Source organism: Mesoplodon bidens (genome assembly GCF_964165515.1).
Source record: "Mesoplodon bidens genome assembly, chromosome: 13".
Taxonomy (NCBI): domain Eukaryota; kingdom Metazoa; phylum Chordata; class Mammalia; order Artiodactyla; family Ziphiidae; genus Mesoplodon; species Mesoplodon bidens.
Genome location: NC_138169.1, coordinates 74,994,924 through 75,018,441, shown reverse-complemented (window position 1 = coordinate 75,018,441; position 23,518 = coordinate 74,994,924). Strand labels below are relative to the sequence as shown.

At 42.6% G+C, this 23,518-nt stretch overlaps 1 protein-coding gene across 1 annotated transcript; it reads right to left on the bottom strand.

The window, feature by feature from the left end:
• Positions 1-18,305: 18,305 nt before the first annotated feature.
• PMAIP1 (phorbol-12-myristate-13-acetate-induced protein 1) lies at positions 18,306-22,751 on the bottom strand. Its single transcript, XM_081252746.1, has 2 exons — positions 22,504-22,751; positions 18,306-19,958 (listed from the first exon to the last, which is right to left on the bottom strand). The coding sequence occupies exons 1-2, from the start codon at positions 22,559-22,561 to the stop codon at positions 19,852-19,854; spliced, it is 165 nt and encodes a 54-aa protein (XP_081108872.1). The 5' UTR covers positions 22,562-22,751; the 3' UTR covers positions 18,306-19,851.
• Positions 22,752-23,518: the final 767 nt, after the last annotated feature.

Genomic DNA, 23,518 nt, shown 5'->3' with positions numbered 1-23,518 from the left:
GACTGTTAAGCAAATCAACTCACTAGAGATTCTGACTGGGTTAGGTGGTCCGTGGTTGAACAAAGCTCTTCATAGCACATAATTTCACAGGCTGACTGTCAACTTCTAGAGCATCATTTAATAAATGGTGTTGGGACAACGATTTTGCAGATAAATAAATCCAGATCCCAACACTGCTCCTTAAGCCAAAAGAGATTCCAGATGAACCAAAAGCTTAAACATAAAAAAACAAAAAACTATTTTTTAATATAAATGTATTTATTTATTTTTGGCTGTGTTGGGTCTTCATTGCTGCACACAGGCTTTCTCTAGTTGCAGCGAACAGGGGGCTAGTCTTCCTTACTGTGCGCAGGCTCCTCATTGCGGTGGCTACTCTTGTTCCGGAGCACGGGCTCTAGGCGTGCAGGCTTCAGTAGTTGTGGTTCACGGGCTTAGTTGCTCTGCAGAATGTGGAATCTTCCTGGACCAGGGCTCGAACCCGTGTCCCCTGCATTGGCAGGCAGATTCTTAACCATTATACCACCAGGGAAGCCCAGCATAAAACTATTTTGCATAGACTTGAGTGGGGAAATCATTTCTAAGTAGGGTTACAAAATTCTCATATTTAAAGGAAAAGAGTATTAAATCTGTTGACATAAAAACATGAAATATATCTACATTAAACTGTAACGTTATTCAATAAATAAATAAAGGTAAAGGGCAAACAATAAAAAAGTCCAAATGGCTTACTGAATTTGGTTATTAATTCTAATATTTTTTTCTTTTCCAATATTTATACAGATTATTTAATCTTTTATTGCATTAGCTAGACCCTCCAAAGCAATGTAGAATAAGTATGTTGACATAGTAAGTATACTTGTCATATTTCTGATTTTAATTCAAATGACTTCTTTTGCACTGTAACTCTTGGTATAATGTTTGCTTTTGTGTTTTGGTAAAACTTACCATACTTAAGTAGCTTTTATTTTTTAATGGATACTGAATTATCTCATGCCTTTTGAATACCTATTAATATGTGGGGTTTTTCTTTTAATTTGTTACTGTAATGAATTTTCATTTATAGATCTTTTTCAATGTTGAACAATTCTTGCATTCCAGGATAAGACTACTCAACCTTGGTATGTTATTCTCTGATACAATACTATATTTGACTTGTGAATAGTTTGACTGTTCCTGAGTTGGATCCTTTATAATAAGCTGGTAAGTGTAAGTAAAGCATTCTTCTGAGTTCTGTGAGCCATTCTAGCAATTATCAAACCTGAGAAGGGGGTTGAGGGAACCCCCAATTTATAGCCAGTCAGTACAGGTGTAAGGGCAGCCTTGGGGGTCTGTGCTAACTCCAGGTAGGTAGTGTCAGAATTGAACTGAATCCAGAGAACTGGAAAATTGCTCGGTGGCAGGTCAGGGGGGCGGTGGGGGGCAGGAGCACCCACACACTTGGTGTCAGAAGTGTCATGCGTTAATGTGGTTCAGAAGCCAGTTATCTCAAACGCCAGTAAGCTGGGGAGAGAGTGCCCCCTCCACTTCCCCCGGGGTGCTTACGCAATACCAGCTGAAGTGGGGAAAGCAAATGAACGGCTCTCTCCCCTGTCTTTCTTCCTACTCCATTAGGAAAGCCTGGAGGCAGCGTTTGGTTTTTGTTTTACTCACACCCCAGGCAACTGGCTTCCACTCAGTTGGAAGAAGAAGAATTTCTTCTACCTCTGGAACTAGAAACTTTGCCTTGAATCCAGCTCATTCGGTCAATTTTACAACACCTATTTTTCAAATGAGAGCACTGAGACTTTGACACTTAAACCTAATTTTCCCAAGTTCATACAGCAATGTGGTGTCAGAGCCTAACAGTTGTGCTCTCTGCTCAGTTAAATTCAAGAGAGTCTGCTTTAAGAAGGGATCTCTGCTTTCACGGACCACTACTCCATCACCCCCACTCCATATAAGGCCTTCAATTATTCTCCCCACACACATACCTATCCCTAAATTCACCCACATTTGGAAAGGTCTTCTGGTTCAAAATTTCGTTGGGAAGGCTGATGTTCTCAAGTGCTGTTAGAGCAGGGGAGAAGAAAGATAACCTTCCCTTGAGCACGAAGGGAGAACTAGAAGGTTGGCAAGGACAAGGCGTGCTTAGTCTTCTGGATGCGTCCTGACAGACCCGACAAGAACTCTTTGTGAAAAGTCAAAGAAGAGAAGGTCCCATGGTAAACAACTGTGTCCTCCCCTCCCCCAATCTTATTCACCTACCTCCAGAAATAAGTTTTATTCTGACTCAGCCCCAGAATTTGAGTCACGGACACACCCACACATACTTGGCAAGTCTTGGCCTAGATGTTCTGCCTGCTCAGACCTCTAGCCTTCTCTAACTGCTTGGAGATTAAGCTTGGTCTTTCTCACCAATCACACGGTTCTTTTCTCTGTTAAAACAACAACACTGCAGCTCAGAATAAAATTGCCACACGCTGCTTTGTGTGGCCCGTGGGGCAGGTCTGGAGAACTGGGCAAGATATCCAGGGCGGTGATTGGGACAATGGGTTTGAAGTGTGGGTCTTTCCTAAAGCAGGGGAATTCTGAGGCACCTGTTAGGAAGCGTACCTGGACTTGTGAGTCTCCAAGACTGGTGCTCATTTTCTTGTTTCGGCCTCTTGTGCAACTGTCCTCATTTTCTAAGTTAACCTGTTAGCTTTCTTCACAATGATAGTTTCCACTCTTCCTGAAAAATGTGATGCCAGTGCAGAAAGACATTGGCAGCTTTATGTCCACAGACAGTAATAATACCTTGCTAGGGGCTTCCCTGGTGGCGCAGTGGCTGAGAATCTGCCTGCTAATGCAGGGGACACGGGTTCGAGCCCTGGTCTGGGAGGATCCCATATGCCGCGGAGCAACTAGGCCCGTGAGCCACAACTACTGAGCTTGCGCGTCTGGAGCCTGTGCTCCGCAACAAGAGAGGCCGCGACAGTGAGAGGCCCGCGCACCGTGATGAAGAGTGGCCCCTGCTTGCCACAACTAGAGAAAGCCCTCGCACAGAAATGAAGACCCAACACAGCAAAAATAAATTAATTAATTAATAAACTCCTACCCCCAACATCTAAAAAAAAAAAAAAAACTATATAATACCTTGCTAGGAATGGATAACAATAATAGCAAACACTTATGTAATACCTACTATATGCCAGACACTGTTTTAAGTTCTTCCCATGTATTAAGTCGTTTCATCCACACAGCAACCCTAGAAGGTCAGTCCTGCTATTACCCCTGTTTGCAGATGGGAAAACTGAACCACAGAGAGGTTAAGTACCTTGCCCAGTGTCTCACACTAATGAGTGATGGGTTCAAAACCAGACTTTATATTCTTCGCTACCACACAACTCCTGCTTCTCAGATGATGTATTTCTGAACAGAGCTCAATAGTCTCAGGCATCAGTGGAAGCACAAGCAATAGTCTCAAACATCAGTGGAAACCGAAACCATCATTCAGACCACAGGAGCCTCCCATTCTCCAACGGTTGTGACGGGTCCCAAATACAAACACAAAAACTGTGAGACAGGCTTTTGGTCAACTACTCATTTCTGAACATCTTCACAGCAGTAAATTTGTGAGAAAAAAAAAAATGGAGGAAATTAGTGTGCATACAGATTTTGAAAACTTATTGGGAAAAATGGAATTCTGTTTAAGAAATGCAGTTGACTGTTTTCTGAACTGGTTTATAGAGACCCAAACCAACCTAAGTCTCCTGTATAAAAGATCTAATATCCTTCATAACAGAAAATAATAATCTGTGCATTATTATTTTTATGAAGACAGTTCTCTGAATCTCTGTTTAATTATAAATGCAAACATAGAACAACAACCAAAAAAACTACACAAATTTCAAACCATGAGATGAGACATTTACCTAAAAAAAAGGTAGGAAGATTGTTTTTCCCTCCCTGACTCTCTGATCTAGCGTCCCTAACTTCCAGGAAAAAGGAGATAGCTAAACCTTCTATTAAATAGGTACTAATTTTGAATATGATTTTTTTCTTTTCAATTTTTTCACTGTGGTATGTACCATATATATCTAAGAGTGTTTAAAACAATTTAAAGAATAATTATAAGTGAACACTTGTGAAACCACAACTCGTGACTAGATTCTGGGCCAGGGAATATAGCTGGAAAGGTACACATCACTTCCACCATGGACAGACCTGACCACAGAGAGCTCCCAGGGAGGGTTCTCCAATCTCTCTCCCCTCATCTGTTCTCAGGATTATGCTAAAGTGACTGTATTCATTTGCTCAGGCTGCCTTAACAAATACCACAGATGGGATGGCAGAATTTTTTTTCTCACAATTCTGGAAACTAGAAGCCCTAGATCAAGGGGTCGGTATGTTTGCTTTCTCCCAAGGCCCCTCACCTTGGTTTGTGTGGCTTCTCGCTGTGTCCTCTCGTGGTCTATTGTCTGTGCATGTGCATCCTTAGTGACTCTTTATGTGTCCAAATTCCCTGTCCTTATATGGACACCAGTCAGATTGGATTAGGAGTCACCCTGAGAGCCTCCTTTCAACTTAATCACCTTTTTAAAGGTCCTAGCTCCAATACAGTCACATTTTGAGGTACTAGAGGTTAAGGTTTCAACATATGAATGGGGGGGGAACAATTCAGCTCATAACAGTGACCTCGAAGCCAAAAGATGGCAAAGCTTCAAGATGGAAGGATCCTGGGTCCCTGAACCACCTCTTGGAAGAGAGAAGACTAGAGGACCTCTCAACCAGGAACATCAGCATTAAACTTTATGTGACCAACAAATGAAATTTTCATTTTGCTAACTCAGACTTTGGGATTGTTTATAACAGTGAGCTTACACTGAATAATACTCAAGTGAAAGAAAACTCATCCATCCCCTACTGAGTTTATCTCATGAAATCTGGTATTAATATACTAGCTTCAGGTGATGACAACAGAGTGCACACAAAGAGAACTGATTCTCAAGTTGTATCCTCCCAAATTGATTTGGTGAAATTGACCATGCACATTAGGTTCTATAATGAATTAAAACATTAATTAACGCTAAATCATATGAATAATTCATACTAAATTTTCTTTAAGTGCAACAAATAGTTCTGGTCTTTATGTGTGCCTGAAAGCATCACAGAATTAACACTTCTGAATTAGTTAATCTGCAGGTGTTTGGGAAATTGATCAAGCCTCACATTCTGATGGTTTTAGGATCTCTCCTAGGTCTGTTGAAGTGACAACTGGAAACAGAGGGCCTGCCAACACCCAATATTCTTCTGTTCAGAGGCAGTAAATTAGAATTTTAAGAGAAGAACAAAAGAAACTATAAAGGCACCCCCCGACAGCTTAAATGTCCTCTGCTGCTGAAAGGAGGATTTCCCACAGTGAGCTGTAAGAAGATCCTGAGCACTGATTTGGGATACAGGCAAGTGATGCTTATGGACAGTCTCCCTGAACGAAAGGATACCTAAGGCATGTAGGAGATGAAGGATGCTCATGAAGAAAGCTGGGAGTCTGGAGGTCCCACAGAAGCTCCCTCACAGCTCCCTGGTGCTGGAGACAGACAGTGGGACTACAGCTGACCCTGCTACTGTCCACATCTGCTCCCTGGTACCCAGCCTCACTGATCTCTCCCCTCTTCAGGTCTTCTCTGTCTTGGGGAACTTTATTTCATCTTCAGTGGTGGGAGAACTGGCTCTGCTTAACCATCTCTTCCTCCAAATCTTCTTTATCTTACACCTAGTTGTTGGCTTTTGAAACCAAAATCACGAGTGTTTTCCTGTTTCTCTGGTTCTGTTAAGACAGTTCTGCCTGGACGCAACAGAGCTTGGTTTCTGTCTGCCCGCCAGAAGGAAGCTCATGAAGTACCCCACCAAAAACCCAGTCAATATATCACAGCATCTCCCTGCCATGCTATCAAAATAAAGAACTGGAAAAATGTCGCCCTCATTTATATTCTGTTGGGGAAGAAAACAGTGAAAGAAAGCTGCAACTTATCTAAGGAAACATTTACAGGCAAAGACAACCTGTCCTCCTGTGGGAACTCTCAGCAAGAAATCCTACAGGAGGATGGGGTCACACTGGACTTGACAGAGAAACTGCCTGCCATCAGGTAAAATGAAACACTCCTCAGAGACAGCATGAAGTTTACAGGTTACCAGGCACTGGTGTCCTCTTGCAAAAGAAGCGTAGCCCTGTTTGGTGGCATTCCATAGGTGCATGTCATCTAGGGTGTTCAAGTCTGAGCTACAAGCGTGGAAAAAGTGCTTCCTGTTTAGACGACAAGGCAATATTTAGCAAGGTTTAGAAATACTACATTTGACATAGAATTAAACATTTGCCAGTCTGGGATGGCTTTTTCCCTTCTGTTTCACAGCAGGTTGAACAAGATAAAAGTCAGCCTTATAGAATGTTTAAAGCATTAAAAAGTTGAAATGATATACAAGTGGTCAGACCTCAAGACCAGAACATTCGACAAGGCTCTTATCATTGTGAGACTTTCTGCATTTTAGAGTATCAGGAAGTGACAGGTGACTATCAGTATTTTGGCCACAGCTGAGAGTATTATTTAGGGTGGGTGGAATCCTCAATTTTTTTCACCCTTTCTTTGAAGATGGAAGGCTCTGAAAAAGACCAGAGGATCTTCCTCAGATTCAGAAACAGCCAAGGATCAGCATAGACATACACAAAACAGCACTAAGAGCTGCTTCCTGATGCTGGGCTTAGTCCAGGGAATCTGAGCAAGAGATGGTAAATGTTGCTGAGATGGATTTTGGTGGTTTGGTTGGTTGGGTAGGAGGGCATTTGATCTGGTTTATTGCTTCATACAGTGCATAGAATAGGTGGCAAATCACAGGACAGTTAGCCAAGATCATGAATCTTTGATGGGAGTTAAGGAATTAATTACTCATCCCCCATCCCTCCCCCTCCACCCTGACATTTTCTCCATGTGGGAACTAGCATCAGGAGAGTGAGTGACTTTGCAAGTTCTCCCAGCAAGTTCATTGCAACACTTGGACAAGAACCTGGTTCTCCTATCTCTGAGCCTAAGGTTCTCCCCACTTCAAACTCATTGCCTCTGTGATGGTCGTGGGCTTTATCATAAAAGTCACCAACCGGCCATGAGCCAAGACATCTTCCTTCACCACAAGCATGCCTTCTGCATGATGGCCCGGCTATCGATATAGTTTGCACAATGCAAACTCATGTGAAGGACAATACCACAACTGTGAGAAGTTCTGAGACAGGAAGCTTGATGCACCGCGCATAGTAGGTGCTGAATAAGTAGTTTATTCATGAATAAATCAATACTTGAATAAGGTATGGTGTGTTGTCAGGGCATTAGACACACAAGGAGCAGCCCTTGATGTATTATGTATTTCTTAGGTCTAATATACGTCAAATACTTGGCTGACAACACTAAACTTAGTAAGGATGCTAAACATAGACCCCAAATTCGGCTCACTCTCGTGTTCAAACACTGTAAGTCAATCATCAAAATTCAATATTGTAGGGCTTCCCTGGTGGCGCAGTGGTTGAGAGTCCGCCTGCCGATGCAGGGAGCACGGGTTCGTGCCCCGGTCCAGGAAGATCCCACATGCCGCGGAGCGGCTGGGCCCGGGAGCCATGGCCGCTGGGCCTGCGCATCCGGAGCCTGTGCTCCGCAACGGGAGAGGCCACAACAGTGAGAGGCCCACGTACCGCAAAAAAAAAAAAAAAAAAATCAATATTGTAAATCAACTATGCTTCAATTTTTTTAAAGCGTCAAAATTCAGAACATACGGGATGAAATGAGTGCTGTAATGAAAAGATTTTGTCATTAAAATACTCTTCAAATTATATTAAAATGTTAAAACTGTTTTCAACATATTGAGTGATTATTTTTGCAACTGCCATTATAGGTAAATTTCTCCCCCTTTTTTATACCTTTCTGCATATTCTGAATTTTTAAAAAATCTTTATTGGAGTATAGTTGATTTACAATGTTGTGTTAGTTTCAGGTGTGCAGCAAAGTGAATCAGTTATACATATACATATATCCACTCTTTTATAGATTCTTTTCCCATATAGGCCATCACAGAGTATTAAGTAGAGTTCCCTATGTTATACAGTAAGGCCTTATTAGTTATCTATTTTATATACAGTAATGTGTGTATGTATGTATTCTTAAATTTTTAAGATTAAAAATGTAATTTAAGAACAGCAAACTGGTACAACAAACTAGTGACTATAACAAGAAAGAAACAGACTCACAGATATAGAGAAGAAACTAGTGGTTACCAGTGGGGAGAGGGAGGGGGGAGGGGCAGAATAGGGGTAAGAGATTAAGAGGTACAAACTATGAGGTATAAAATAAGCTACAAGGATATATTGCACTACACAGGGAATAGAGCCAATATTTTACAACTATAAGTGAAGTTTAAATTTCACAATTTCACCTTTAAAAATTGTGAATCACTATACTGTGCACCTGTAACATATAATATTGTACATCAACTATACTTCAATTTAAAAAAAAAAGGAAAAAGCAGACTATGTTGAGAATTAACTGAAAAGGGTAAAGTATGGTAGTGGCTGTCACCTGTCAGGTCCTAGGTCCTGGTGATACGGCAGACACAGAAGGGCCACGGCCCCTCCCCTCAGAGGCCCTCCATTGTAGAGTGGGTACCGGACTGTTAAAAAAATCAACAAATCAGGGCTTCCCTGGTGGCGCAGTGGTTGGGAGTCCGCCTGCCGATGCAGGGGACGCGGGTTCGTGCTCCGGTCCTGGAGGATCCCACATGCCGCGGAGAGGCTGGGCCCGTGAGCCATGGCCGCTGAGCCTGCGCGTCCGGAGCCTGTGCTCCGCAGCGGGAGAGGCCACAGCGGTGAGAGGCCCACATACCGCAAAAATAAATAAATAAATAAATAAATAAATAAAATCAACAAATCTATATCAGGTGGTGAAGACGGATAAAGCAGGGCTGGGGGCTGGCGAATGATGGCGCAGGTTTTAAAAGGACTGTCACAGAAGGCTTCTCTGATAAGATGCTATTCAAGCTGGGTCTAAAGGGACAAGCGAGGGACAAAGTGGGGGACTCTTTAGGGGACCCTGACAGTGATCCAGATGAGGGATGACAGTGGCCCTGACTGCAGGAGAACAGAGAAGGGTCATCCTCAGAAGGTACAGCTGACAGAATTGCCAATGGAGCGACAGAATGTGAGATGGAACAGAACAGGAAGGTGCCCTGGTGGTGTCAAGACACCTGAGTTTGGCCTGCGTGCACTTTGCTTCAGAACTAGCCAGCTAAAACCCAGGTATCTTGTGAAAGGTGAAGGCAGCTGCGCTTTTCTGAGCACCTGTTACTTTTCAACACACCATCCTCAGCTTTCCCTTGTCTAGATTCACAACAGTCCCGTTATCTCCATTTTAGAGAAATTATACTTACAAGGTGCTTAATGCAGGAGCTGGCACACATCAAGCAATGGGAAAGGGTAAACTGTTACTAAAGCAGGGACCTAGAGGCAGTATTTAATCCCTCCCCGTCCCCCAGACAACAGTACAGTTCCTATCAAACCTGTTGTAAGACCCTGTCGCTTAAAATAAAGCAACCGGGGAGGTCTCTGGTGCTCAGCTACACTCAGCCCCACCCTGGAAGGCCCCGCAGTGTGACTGAAGAACGCGGTCTGAGTCATCCCAGCTGCCGGCAGGGCAATTTTAAGTCCCACAGGGCCCTGTGCCTGACGAGATCCACAACACCCCACACCCAGCTTTCCTGCCTGCGGAGAGATAAATGACAAAGGGGAAAACCGCGTGTGTTTCTGGGTGTCTGGACAATCAACTAGGGGACAGGGTCTTATCTGAGCCTCTATCCAGCTTTGATTTACGTATCGATGGCAAAGAGAACCCTGGCTTCTACAATACCAGCCTGCAGAGAAAAGCAGAGAAGTGTGGCTCATTAGATTTGTGTGGGTAGCTAATTAAACAATGAAAGCGATTTTCATATCTGACATAAGAAGCTGAAATCCTTTTCAATTCTGTTAACTTACCTGTTTGTTTGTTCCCCTTCACTAGCTCCTTTAAAAAAAAAAAAAAGACACTTCCTGATAATTACCCTGCTGAGTCACCCAACAGCTGTGGCCCATTTTCAGGATAGGTCTTTGAACAGGTTTACGTTCGAGGCCCCATCCTCATCACCTTCCTAGTTGTGGGGATGGTTGCTTGGACTCCCCCTCTCTCACTGCAGCCCCTTGGAAGCTATGCAGTGTCCTCCTCTTTTGTGCTCATTCTTCCTGCGTGCATAATGGTATAGGGAGAGGTGGAGAGAAGCCTCAGGAGCCAGTCCGCCTCTCTCCCCTCATACCCTGTGCAGTGGCAGAACCCACCAGAGGCTTACAGGAAATTCTTGAAGTATACACCAGAAGAATCTCAAATCATAATACTCATGGGGCTCAACAGACTCTAGTTCATCATGCATTTATTCTTGTTGTTTCCTGTGAGAGAAATAAGCTAGTTAACTTCTCGTTCTTTAAGATTCATTGTGGTGGTGGACAGACTTTAAAAATGGATCTCAAGGGCTTCCCTGGTGGCGCAGTGGTTGAGAGTCCACCTGCCAATGCAGGGGACGTGGGTTTGTGCCCCGGTCCGGGAGAATCCCACATGCCGCGGAGCGGCTGGGCCCATGAGCCATGGCCGCTGAGCCTGTGCGTCCGGAGCCTGTGCTCTGCAACGGGAGAGGCCACAACAGTGAGAGGCCCATGTACCGCAAAAAAAGAAAGAAAAAGGATCTCAAAAATACCCAGTTCCTGGTATTTATGCCCTAGTAATCCCTTCCCCTTGCATGTGGGTTGAACCTCGGAACTTGTTTCTAATATCGCAAAAGTGATGGGCTGTCTCTTCCATGATTAGGTTATAAAGATTGTGACTTCTGCCTTGTTCTCTCTCTCTGTCTCTCTCATTCTTCTCCAGTACTTGCTCTGATAAAGTAAGCTGGAGAGGCTCATGTGGCAAGACATTGAGGGTGGCCTCTAGCCAACCACCAGTTAGAAACTGATGTTGTCAGCCCAACAACCAGATGAGAGAACTTGGAAGTAAATCCTTCCCAACTTGAGCCTTCAGATGAGACCATGACTGTAGTCAACACCTTGACTGAAGGCTTGTGAGAGACCCTGAAACAGAAGATTCAGCTACTTCGTGCCTAGACTCCTAACCACATGTACTCTGGGATAATAAATGTGTATTGTTTAAAGCTACTAAATTTGGGGTTAATTTGTTACAGAGAAATATATAACTTATACACTCATCTCAGGCAACCTCTATTCCATGAAGACTTCAATACCTCCTGCCAAACACACACACACACACACACACACACACACACTTTGTGAGTCTCAGAGCTCCCTCAGCACTTTATGCTCACCCCTTAGCACAATACTTAAAAATATTAATTGTAATCTTCTGTTTTTGTCTTGGTCTCCCCGCTAGAGAGACATGTGTTCTTTATATCTGTAGTATCAAACGTAGTTCTTGGCACATATGATCAAAATTATTTTATGGATGAATGAATAAATGAATGAATGAATGAGTGAATGAATGCCATTTTGCTAAGTGATGCAGGGGATTGAAAAATAAATTAGATCTCTGTTCCACCTGTAGGAGCTTATAATCAAGTTGGAGAAGCAGACATAAAATTAACATAAATGAGAATGAAATCAGTGTTGTGTCATGATAAGAAAAATGTGCTATGGAAACATAAAAGATAGGCTGTCCTTTCTGATTGGGGAATCTGAAAATACTTCCTGAGGAAATGACTTGTGACATTGGCCTTGAAGGATAACAGAGCTTTGAGCAGCAAAGATGAGAAGAAAAGGAATCCAAAATTAATGAAAACTACAAACAAATCCTAGAAAGTCAAGAAATCAATCTAGCCGGAGGACAGAGTCAGGCTAGTGCCCATGCGGAGAAGCCAGATGGAGATGAAAATTGGAAGTCAATCAGCTTAAAGGGGCACGTGAGGTCATTACGCTTAGAGAACATGTTGAAAGCAGAACCTTGGGAAACTGACATTTAAAAACCAAGAGGAAAGAGGAACTTGCTAAAAGTTTAGAGGACTTTACATAAGTTTGAAGGAAGAGGTGAGGCTCAGAGGTTGGACATCATGCAACATAAAAAGAGGCCTTGGGATGTGGCAGCTGGGTTGCTAGTGACCTTTAAGAAAACAGTATCTATGAAAAAGTGGAGATGGAAGACAGATTACAAAATGATAAAAATAGAGTATTTCTGAGGAAACCAACCAAAGAAGAGTAGCCTAGTAGCCTTTGGAGAAGCATCCCAGTGATAACTCTGGTGATTTTGATAGTGAAAAAACTCATCTAACAAAAAACATCTTTATTTGAAATAAAAAATACCTGACCCTATCAATTTGTCTATACCTCTACCAGTAATATGCCAACATAATTACTATCAATTTATAATATTTTGCTTTTTGGTAGTTCAAGTACTCACTTTTTATTCCAAACAGCAGTTCATTGGGATATTATTTTGCCTACTTTGGGGGCTTTGCTCTTCCATGTACATTATGATTAAAATTGCAGTGGATCTATAAAAACATTGCAAAAGAATTAAAATTAAATTCATCATTTAATTAGATTTTCTTTTGAACGGTTTTCAAAAGTTTTTAAACTCCATCACAATCTTGCATTCTTTCTGGATTCTTTTCTTTACTTTTTTTGCCTTATAAATTATCCCTATTTTTAAATTGTGTTAAAAGTATATTTCTGGTGTACAAAATAGACTTATGCACTTTAATGCTATATCCAGCCAATTGCTTTAGTCTCATTCATTTTAATAGTTTACATTTAGATTGTCTTGTATTTTCTATGGTGACAATCATGTTACCTGCAAATAAATGACAATTTTCTTCCTTTATAACTCTTTTATTTTTTCTGATTTTACTGCGGCGACTGGAACTCAAATAGAACCTTGAATACAAGCTTTGAAAAAAAAACAAAACTGACCCTACCCGACATTTTTCTTTTCTCTAGTGAACAACTTCACAACTTATAACTGTTAATTCTGGACCATTTGTAAATGGTTCATCTGGTTTTGCTCATCTGTGTCCTCAACTAAACTGTAAAATCCCTAAGTCAGGGAGGTTGCTTTCTGCATCTCTTCACTCAGTATGTACTTAATAATTCCAGTAAAACCATGATAACATTCACTTTTCGTAAACTCTTTGTAATCCCCCAGAGTATTTTTTTCAGCAATGATTTATTGGGAGCTTACTAACTGCCAGGCCCTGGGCTGAGAGCTTTGCATTCAGGATCTCTTTTAATCCCCTTATGAACTTTTTGATTCCACAGGGCTGGGAGTTATGACTACCACTTTCTTACAAATGAGCCAAAAGTGGGAAAAAGAAGTGGGATATAGATTACTTAGATGGAGAGCCTCAGAGTTAAATCGACTAGAGATACACTTGTAAGCACATTACAACCACACAAGGGTGACCAACTGTCCTGGGCTCGCCCAGAACTGAGGCCATTTCCAGGACATGAGACTTGCAGTTTTAAAACCAGGCACACCAGGACCAGAGAACTTTCCATAGTCTTCAAGGATGAAACAATAAAATGTTGCAATGATAAAAGGGGCCAGGAGCTGTGTCCCTTCAGGAATATTTATTATGAAGAGAATTCCAAGGTAACTGTAATATGATTTGGGTTGAAAATTATAGTGGAGTATGTTTCCAAACAGGTAGAAATACGCACTTTTTCATTTCACCAGCTTATTCTTGGAAAAGTGTGGTTGACGAGTAAGCCACACCTAGAGCATATTACCACCCTTTTCCCTCCTTTATGTTAATTAAAATCTGGAAGAAAAGCCCAGATTTATCATCCTGGCTGGTACTTCCCCAGGGCCCCAAGGAGTCATCTGTGAAGTATTAGCCTGACTTCCTCATATTCTTCTATAACCACATTTTGAAAGTTAAATAAAAGTTTTAGTCTTGATTTGCTTAATTCTCACCAATCTGTCCTTTTTGATGTGACACCGGTACAAACTTCAAAAGGAGGAAAGGAGACTTTTTCTCACTTTAGTTACAGGTGCTGTATTGTGTTGCACATCTCTTTGTTTCAAGTTGTGATGTTTTTCCTCCTCTTCTCTCGGGTGAACTGATTAATGTGTATGCTGCCTGAAGACAGAGGATCTGGGAATCTCGTAAGAAAAAGTAACCTTCATAAAACCAGAGGATTTCATAATCCACACAACCACTCATTGCTCCCTGCCTCTCCACCACTAGTCCCAATGAATCATCCAGAACCCAGACTGGTTCATTTCGATGTTCTCCATTGTTTACTTTTTAATAATGGTGGCACCAATTTCTTCTTCCTTCCTAATTACTGCTTAGCTTTGCTGAAATCAAGCAGATACTGCAGGCAGCCGACAAAACACACAAATTGCTGTTTTGACTGGATTCTTTGAATCGTTTTCTTTCCCATTACAAATAGCTCCTGCAGGTCTGTCTCAGTAGGTGCTTGTTTGGGCATTAGCTGGTAAAAAGCGAGCCAGTGGGGAGTGTATCTTTCAGAATTAATTCCACACTTGTCCAACACAAAATCCCTCCCGGGATGCGATGCGGCATCACCTTCCCTGATGGCTCACCCAGGTTTCTTGGAATAATGTGAGCCAGCTTCCTGAGGTTGCATATGCATCGATGGAGGTTGGGGAGCAATCGGCAGCAGTGCTGAGCTAAAGGAATTCCAACTGGCGAGGCACTTATCAGTATTTTTCATTTATCAGCTGGTTTAATAATCAACCTTCAACCCTCAAAGAACTCAGGGGTAGAAAACCTGGCTGAGGGCACTGGGCTGGAAAACAACTAGCTTTGCTCTGAAATGAGGACCCTCCCCTAACCCATCCTGCTGGCAAGAGAGGAGAGCTCTGAGGTCAGAAAGGCACAAGTTCAAATCCTGTGTCTTCCACTCATTTGCCAGTTAACTTTGGGGAAATTGCTGATTCGCTGAGGCAGTTCCCTTCACTGTAGAATAGGAAAGATGATCGTATTTTCCAATAGAAAGATTGTAAGCGCTAAGTGAAATAATAAGACTATTGTTTCTAAAACGTCAGGCCCATCATGGGTGATCAGTAAATGGTATTTATCTTGAGGAAGTTTTGTTCACAGAAGGACAGACTCAGAGTAGCCCTATGGAAACCCCACGGGTGGATGCCACTCAAGTTCCCTAAAGGCAGGGCTTGACCTCTGTCCTCCAAATGAGCAAATTTTCAGTTTCATCTCAGAGGAGAGCCTGCACTTCAGAACCTCACAGTTGAAAAGAGCCTTATCCAAATCTAGTCTAGACTAACTCTTGAGGTGATATTGTGTACATCAGGACCAGAATTTTTATATGAATACGTGAAGGGGCTTCAGGAGATTCAATAGTATTGATGAAACCTAATACATACGAGGGGACAATAAATGTTCCGCCATTGCTGAGAGGTTACAAATTAAAAGCAGGTGGTCCCATCAAGGGAAAAACTGCCACTTCCTCTCTGGCTCCACCACTACCCTACTGCCTTCCTTCAGAAGGTTTCATTTTAGTCTAATAATCTTAATTGGGCAAGATCTTCCATAGCTTGGTAAAGAAGCTAATATTTAACCCTCCATTTTGAAGCTAAAGTTAAGGACATTCACAGAGCGTGACTGAGCCAGACGTCAGGCACTTTCTTACCTCATTTGAGTCTCAAGATGGTTTGAAATAGGTGCATTTTACACCATTTTATAAGAAAATAGAAATCAAGTAATTTATCCAGAGTTCCCCCAAGAGTAAGTGGTAAAATAACTGACGGATTTGAAAGTCAGGAGCCAATGACAATTGCGGGCGGAGGAACTTTGTGGTTTTGATAATAGCTGGATGACGATGTGAAGCTGGAAATGAACAAATCTCAGAAGCTCCGTCAGAGACCGTTCGTGAGAGGGCATGACACAAAGGAGAGAAGACTTTTTCTAAAACACTAGAAATATCAAGGGGTTATTTTGTTTATTCTATTTTCAACCCAAACCCAGGCCCAGGCTCCATGCACTGCGCAGTTTGTAATCACAGAGTAGAGAGGACTGCAGGAAGCAGTCTGGGACCTGGACTTCTAAGTAAAGGAACCCCAAATCCCGACCTATAACTCTCATCAATTTTCTGACTTTTCTGGTGTTCTAAAAAGTAGCCAATTTGAGCTTCCCTGGTGACGCAGTGGTTGCGAGTCCGCCTGCCGATACAGGGGACATGGGTTCGTGCCCCGGTCCGGGAAGATCCCACATGCCGTGGAGCAGCTGGGCCCGTGAGCCATGGCCACTGGGCCTGCACGTCCGGAGCCTGTGCTCCGCAACGGGAGAGGCCACAACAGTGAGAGGCCCGCGTACAGCAAAAAAAAAAAAAAAAAAAGTAGCCAATTTGGAAGAAGACAGTAAGTGGGTGTGACCGTCTGACTCTGAATTTGTTAAAGCAATTTCTGAAAGCCCTTAAAAAGAGAAGGTCCAGTTAGTGCCTGGATTGATTGACAAAGGTTTTGCTCTTGAACCATGACCTGTTCCATAAGAACACTCAGGTGATCACACAGCCAGGTGTGTTCTGTCAGGTGACCCCCAACTATGTTCAGCCTCGTATAAGAAGCAGCCCTGACAGAATGACACCACTATCAGGGCAGCCAGAGCGCATGGGGGATTCTCATTTCCCAGAAAATACAAGTCCAAGAAGTTCCTGCACAGCTTCCTGCACAGCTTAGAATCAATGTTGGGGAGAAGGATCTGGATGATAGTTGGTTTTTTGTTTTTGTTTTTCTGGGGTTTTGGCTTTTTACATCCACTCTTTTACTTCTTTTAGCAAATCCTTCAGTTCTCTCTTAATACTGTCTGAAATGAGGGGGGCGGGTAGGGCTAGGAGTGTGATGGGGGACCTTCTTCAGAGCCCTTTGTCACCCCATTATCTGCTTCACACCACGAGGAACTCTGCAGATCTGGGTCTCTTGATTTCAGAGGAGTAACTCTGGCTTAGACAGGCTATCTCACTCAGGGTCACACAGCTCAGTAATGGTTTTGCCTTGAGAGTCTGGCTCCAGCATTCCCAAGTGGGGTGTCCTTTGCATCTCATCACTCCCCACTACCATTCTCTTTTCAAGGTGTCAGTTATCTCCTGGGGCATCTTTCTCTCTGTCAAAGGTTTGAGGAGTTTGACAGGATTCTCACCATTTATGCTGTTCCTGCCCAGTGTTGTGTATGTATGTGGGCAGAGTTATTGCAAGGGATTAAAAACCCCAAATCACAGGTCCCAGCGTCTTCAGAGAACTTGCTTCATTCATAGATACATGATAGATGATGGATATATAGATGCTTTTCAAATATACAGACTTTTGAGATTTTCTTTTAAATCTAAGTACAAATCAAAAAGTATTTTTCATTCATAGTAGCTATTTGTCGGTCAATAGATAGAATTATGTGGACATCATGCGAATTTTTTGACATTAAAATAGAGTTCTCAGAAAATAATTCTCATACCTGAAGATTGTGAAGTGTGCCTTAGCCTTCCTGTGTGATGCCCTTATACAGTATAAAAGAGCATCAGGGGTACTTTGGCAAAACTAATTAACACCAGTGGCTCCATTCTGGTTATGCAAAGAGGCCTAGGGACACGGCCACGGACAAACGTTCCTCTGCCCGTGACCCTCACAGCCAATCACACACTGACCCCATTTATGAAGCCAGTCTCGCCCCTGCTCCAGTTCCACAGCTGTCATCTCCCGGTCACCTTCCTCCCTCTTCCCCTCTCTCACCGTTTAAGGGAGGCAATTTACATCCCAGGACTTCAGCAGACTCAGAGGGCAGGGGCGGGTTGGTGATGTGGATCTTAGATCAAGGCTACAAATTAGGGGTATCTTTTGAGTTCTCACTCAAACAGGAAGGCCACTTGCACCACACCTACTTCTGCACATGACTAGCTTCAGATGAAGCAATACTTGCTGCTTGCCCTACCACTAATTAGATCACTCTCTGTAGGCTACTTGAAATAAATCACTCTCCAGGCATCAACCTAAGGTATGCAGCAGCACTCAAGACCTATGCCTGGCATTCATTTCCTATGTTTCACTACTTCCTTTCCCAATTAAAGTATAAGTCCCTTGACAGCAGAAATCACGTCCAAGGGCCCTGTATTCCCCACTCGCACCACACAACTGGAACGAAGGAGATGGTTAGGTCAGAAGGTAACTGCTGATGGAAGTCAGTTAAAATATTCTGGTTTCATAATGAACACTCAGCAGCTTACGTGATGAAGAAATAAACACACAGAAAAGAATGGTGGTAATTTTTAATAGTTTACAGCTACAGTATCAAATTTTATATGTATATATATATGTATAAATACAGTTACAGACCATAAATATCCACAAGGCAAAATACCTGCCACTAGGCAGACCCCCCCCACAAAAAGTCTTTGCAACTAAATAAACTAACAGCTTAAGTAATACTGAAGAAAAACAGATGCTGAGGTAATTTTTCATCTAAAGTGACTACAGCCTATATTAAAACATTCTTACTGTAAGAGTTCAAGTAGTTATGAAACCCTTGTCACAAAACCCCCAAATGCAACTTTAATATATAGATTCAAACTAAACAAAAAATATTTTAATTATAAATAGGTAAAATAAATAAGATTATTCCTGCTGAAATTCAATCATGACAGTATTATTTCTTTTTTTATATATCTAGGGACTTTGTCGATAACCTGGCCAAAAAAAACAATAGAATTCATGAAACCTTTCTCAAAAACTACATATTACTCTAATGCCATATATATATATATGTATCTTCAGATGAATATATGTATATGTATATAAATGGGATTTTCATTCTGGATGAGCAATCTGTTCCTTTAAAAATATATGTATGTATCCCAAATATGAAAACATGCTTAATTTCTCTTAAAAGATCACTCTTATACAATGCAAACTGACTAGTATGAGAAGGGACATTTTACAGATTTTAGAAACTTTAGAAACACATTTATTTTCTTACCAACAGTTACGTTAGAATATTTGTTTTACTAAGTTATAGTTACAGCAGTAAAAAAAAAGTCACTTATTTTTCATTATTGCCAGTTTTGCAAAAATCCCCATGCTTCTTTATCTTTTAATATTCAACCTGCAAGAATCCACTGGCACCAAGTAACACTTCAAATTTTTTCAAAGCATATAATTTCCCAGTTAAGGCCCATAGGAACACATTTAATAAAAGGTCATCTGAACAGAAACCATACATTTTGAGTAAAAAGAAACTATCAAATTAGTTTATATTTTGTAGTGACCTATGAAATCAACATTCACTATGACATTCAGTGTTCTCAGAAAAAAATTTTACTTTTAAGAATATATATAAACCAAAGATTATACATTGTTCTGGAGTTGTCATCCAAAAGTAGAAACAAACATTGAACATGTTCTGTTTCTTGGCCCCTGCCCACAGTCTAATCATTTGTCAACTCCTCATATACTGGGCAGCAACCTTTAGCAAAAATACTAGAACAAGTCTCTAAGCAAAACCAAAATGTATAAATAATTAATTTCCTTTTTTCAAAGCTCTTCCATTCTTGTTTTAAAATAAACAAAGTGTTTTTTTTAATGTTCTCACATCCCAAACGATGACTTCTGGAAAACCTCCAACAATTCATTTTTGATGTATCCATCTTCGTGTCCGAGGGCATCTGGAAGCAAGTGAGAGCTCCTTCACGTTGTTCATCTCCATTACAAGGCAGTCTCTCCTCTAATTGATGAAATTTGCACTTACTGGGGAATCTTCCGTTTGAAAGGAGTCTCTTCATTCTTCATTCGAAAGCTTCTAAAGTCAGGTTCCTGAGCGGAAGAGTTTGGATATCAAATTCAGAAGTTTCTGCCGGAAATTCAGTTTGTCTCCAATTCTCCTGAACTGAATGGCACACTCAACTTCAGGATCTGAAGAGGAAAGCAAAACATCAAAGTTACACTGACAACACTACAAACTGCAACCAGCAAGAATTAATATGTCCATCCCAGGGACGAGTTGAGTATTCATCCCATGAAGCATTATCTTAACTTTATGTATACTTGTTTTCTGAATGTGAGAAAGGCTACTTTCTCACACACACACACACACACACACACACACACATGCACACAGGCATGCACGATGTAAACGAACATCGTGGTGACTCTAAACAACAAAAAAAAGTTAAGGCAAGAATAAAGACATTTACTTTGCAATCTTTTTTTTTTTAAGCATCCTGGATGAGGCAAATGTTATCTTACTTTCAAAATACAGACATTTATGTCATACACCACAAAGAGAAAGTGAGTCTTTGCCAGCCTCAGGTGATGTCATCCTTTTCTTTCCCATGTAAGATTGGTTAGGGAAATAAAAGTCAAATTCTAAACTCTTTTATGTTATTTTCCAGTACAATTTATTGTGTAAATGGCAATAGTTCTGATTATGCCCTCATAATAGGTAAATCTAAATGTGTTCTTATCCTCATTTAAACAACTCTGAAATTTTCTCATGAAAGACTCATAAAATCTTATTCCAAAATTAAGTCCACATTTTCTAAAATAACTTAAAATTTACATCTAACTCTAAACCAAATTCTTCCCAATCTGTACCAATCCATTGCCTCTGTGGAAATGAGTGAAGCACAAAACAAACTAATGTTTAATTCACATGTTTACTATTTTTTATGATTAAGGTATTGCAAAAAACTGAATATTAGGGAAAAGTAATGTTTATAATCTAATTTCTAAGTAAACTTTTAAAGTAAATGAAGTTAACACCAAGCCTATACTGATCCATAATTACAATTTTCTTGTATATTTCAAAGAGCAATTCAGCTTCTTTTTGGTACACTTCAATATCATGATTATGATCACTAAAAATCATTACGACTACAAATTAAAATCTGATTTATTTCGTAAAGAGACCCTGCAAATACCCTATTCAGGCTCAAAATAAATGAAAACTGTAAATGTATACTAAAGTGGATGTTTAAACCTACATTTTAGCCAATTTCTCTTTCTACTAGAGCTGGGTTAAATTTTTGTAATTCCTAAAAAAAAAAAAAAAATTCATAATCCCTAACAAGTTCTTTTCAGTGAGTGAGATATATTAACATACAATCCTAAAAAAACAATTATCATTCAGGCTACCATTTTAGAAGCCCTGAACTGTAAGAGAAAAAATTATACCTTTCATCAAAAACAACAACAACAACAAAAAGGCAGAAAATAGCACCTAGTTGTTTCCGTAATCCTTTTTGTTACATCTATAAATGTAACCATGTGTGGTGATGGATGTTAACTTATTATGGTAATCGTGTCACAATATATACATATACCAAATCATTGCGTCATACACCTAAAACTAATACAGTGTCACTTATATCTCAACTTTTTTACATGTCTTAATATCTAATCAAGTTTCAGAGGGACATTTCTGCTGTCGCTTGTTAATGGGGACTAAGTTGGATCGTGAAGGTTATGCGGTTTTTTGCAACACAGCCAGAACTCTCTCGAACATCACGAAAGGTAGACAAAGCTTTTTCCCTCCCAAACAAGAGCTAGAGAGAGCAGCCTGGTGCCAATTTCGCCATGGTCAATGCACCACTTCCTTTGCACGCCCCATGGGCTCTATAAAATGTCACTAAGTTTAAAAGGGGCCTAATACCGTCTGATGCAGTAGCAGTATGAACCCCACAGATTTCCAGCCCACAGTCTCACTTGCCTTCTTTGCTACCGACCTGAAGTTATTCGACGGGGCTACATGTGACGGGGAAGGGCGTTGGAATGGATGGATTAAAAAACATTGCGGACAAACTCCTGTTCTCCCATCCCATTTCTGTAACTAATTAGGGATTGTTAAAATGTTATACTTTTAACAAAGAAGCAAGACTGTCTAGGCTTCTGACGGCGGTGCTCCTTGCGGGGCCTCCGTAACCCTCCAACAGTCCTTTGTGGAAAAGCTGTGATGGTACCAGGCGTCATTACCGCTTTTGTTGGCGAAACAGAGAGAGCAGGGCAGGGCACTCACCGGAGCCTGGACTCCGGAGGAAGCGGGCCTGTCTCAGGAAGCGCCGGGAGGCCGAGGCTCCCGGAGCCTCGCTCGGCCCCGGCCCCACCTGCCGTGACAATTACTTTCTCCGAGTGGCTGTAGCCCGTACTTGCACTTTTTCTCCCCGTGGCCCCGGGACAGGGCACGTGGGGATGGAAGGCAGGCGAAGGAGAAGCGGCTTTTGGCATCCGCTCAAATGCATCTGCATCCCGATCCCAAACCCGGCTCCCTCCCCCGCCTTCTCCAAGGTCCGGGGTTAAACCCCCGAAGAACTTCCTGGAGGCTTCCCTAAAGCACGTGCAAGGGAGCAGAACGGGCCCGACTCTGAGACCCTGAGCAGACGGGCTGACCCTGGCCCGAACAAGACCTCGACCCCGGCCCCCGCCTCGGCCAGGATCTCCGCGAGCCCCAGATGCTCCCTACCTGCCGGGGCCCGCGTCGGGCTCTGCTGAGCGCTCTTACGAGCCCTCCTTCCAGGCATCTCTGTAAGCAGCCGCCGGGAACTGTGCTGCAGAATCCGGGAACTCAGTCCTCCAACCCTGGCACCTTGGGTCTGCAGGACTCGGGCTGCGCGCGGGGCGCACGGGCCGAAGCGGGCGGGCGGGACGGAGCTGGAGGCTGCACACCGACCGCCTCCAGGAAACTCTGAGGTTTGGGCGCCCACCGCTGCCCGCGCTCCGGTATGATGGGGACTTCCTGGTGACATAGCGAAACTTGACGCCGGGCCCGCCCCTGTCCCCGCCCCCGCGGGCCGCCGCGCCGGGAGGGAGCGGGCGTCCGGACCAGGCCCGCGGGGAACCCCGCGCCGCGCGACCTGCCGGGACCCGCTGACGACCCGCGGCGGCGCCGATCGGCGGGGTGGGGACGCGGGCCCCTACACTACTCTCTTGACCAACGGGTCAGCTGCAGGCGCGGCGGGGTCTAGGAGTCGCGAGCGGGGAAAGGTTCTCCTAGCGGGAAAGTTGGGGACCGAGAGGCCTGGAGCTTCGTCCCTATCATGAACGGGCAATTAGAGACTTTCGTAAACAAACCCCGGAAGGAGTTCGGGACAGGACAGTTTTCAGACTCAGTGAGTGTGGGAAGTTCCAGGGAAGGGAAATGAAGAGAACACTTAATAACAATAGAAATGGTGCCGGAAGTCACGGGAGAAAAGTACCAGATTGAAACTGAGACTGCTGGGAAGTGAACTGCAAGTTGAAACCCTGCAGCTTGGGAGCAAACACTGTTTGGACTTGGGGAAGGGGGGCGGGGGGAGAGAGAAGGAAAGTGGATGGGAGAGAGAGAGAAGGAAAGTGGATGGGAGAAGTGGCCAGTTCTCCGCCCGGGTGAGGACTGAGATTTTGAAAGAAAAGCATATTCCCCCTGGGTAGGTCTCATTGCTCGTTCCAGATGCTTAGTAACACACAAAAAAATAGTAGGTCATCATGTAGACAACTTT

Excerpts from the sequence above, each read along its gene's own strand:
- PMAIP1 (XM_081252746.1), bottom strand. The coding sequence starts at position 22,561 with ATGCCTGGAAGGAGGGCTCGTAAGAGCGCTCAGCAGAGCCCGACGCGG. Across the intron at positions 19,959-22,503 it reads CCCGACGCGGGCCCCGGCAG|ATCCTGAAGTTGAGTGTGCC; the intron begins GTAGGGAGCATC and ends TTTCCTCTTCAG.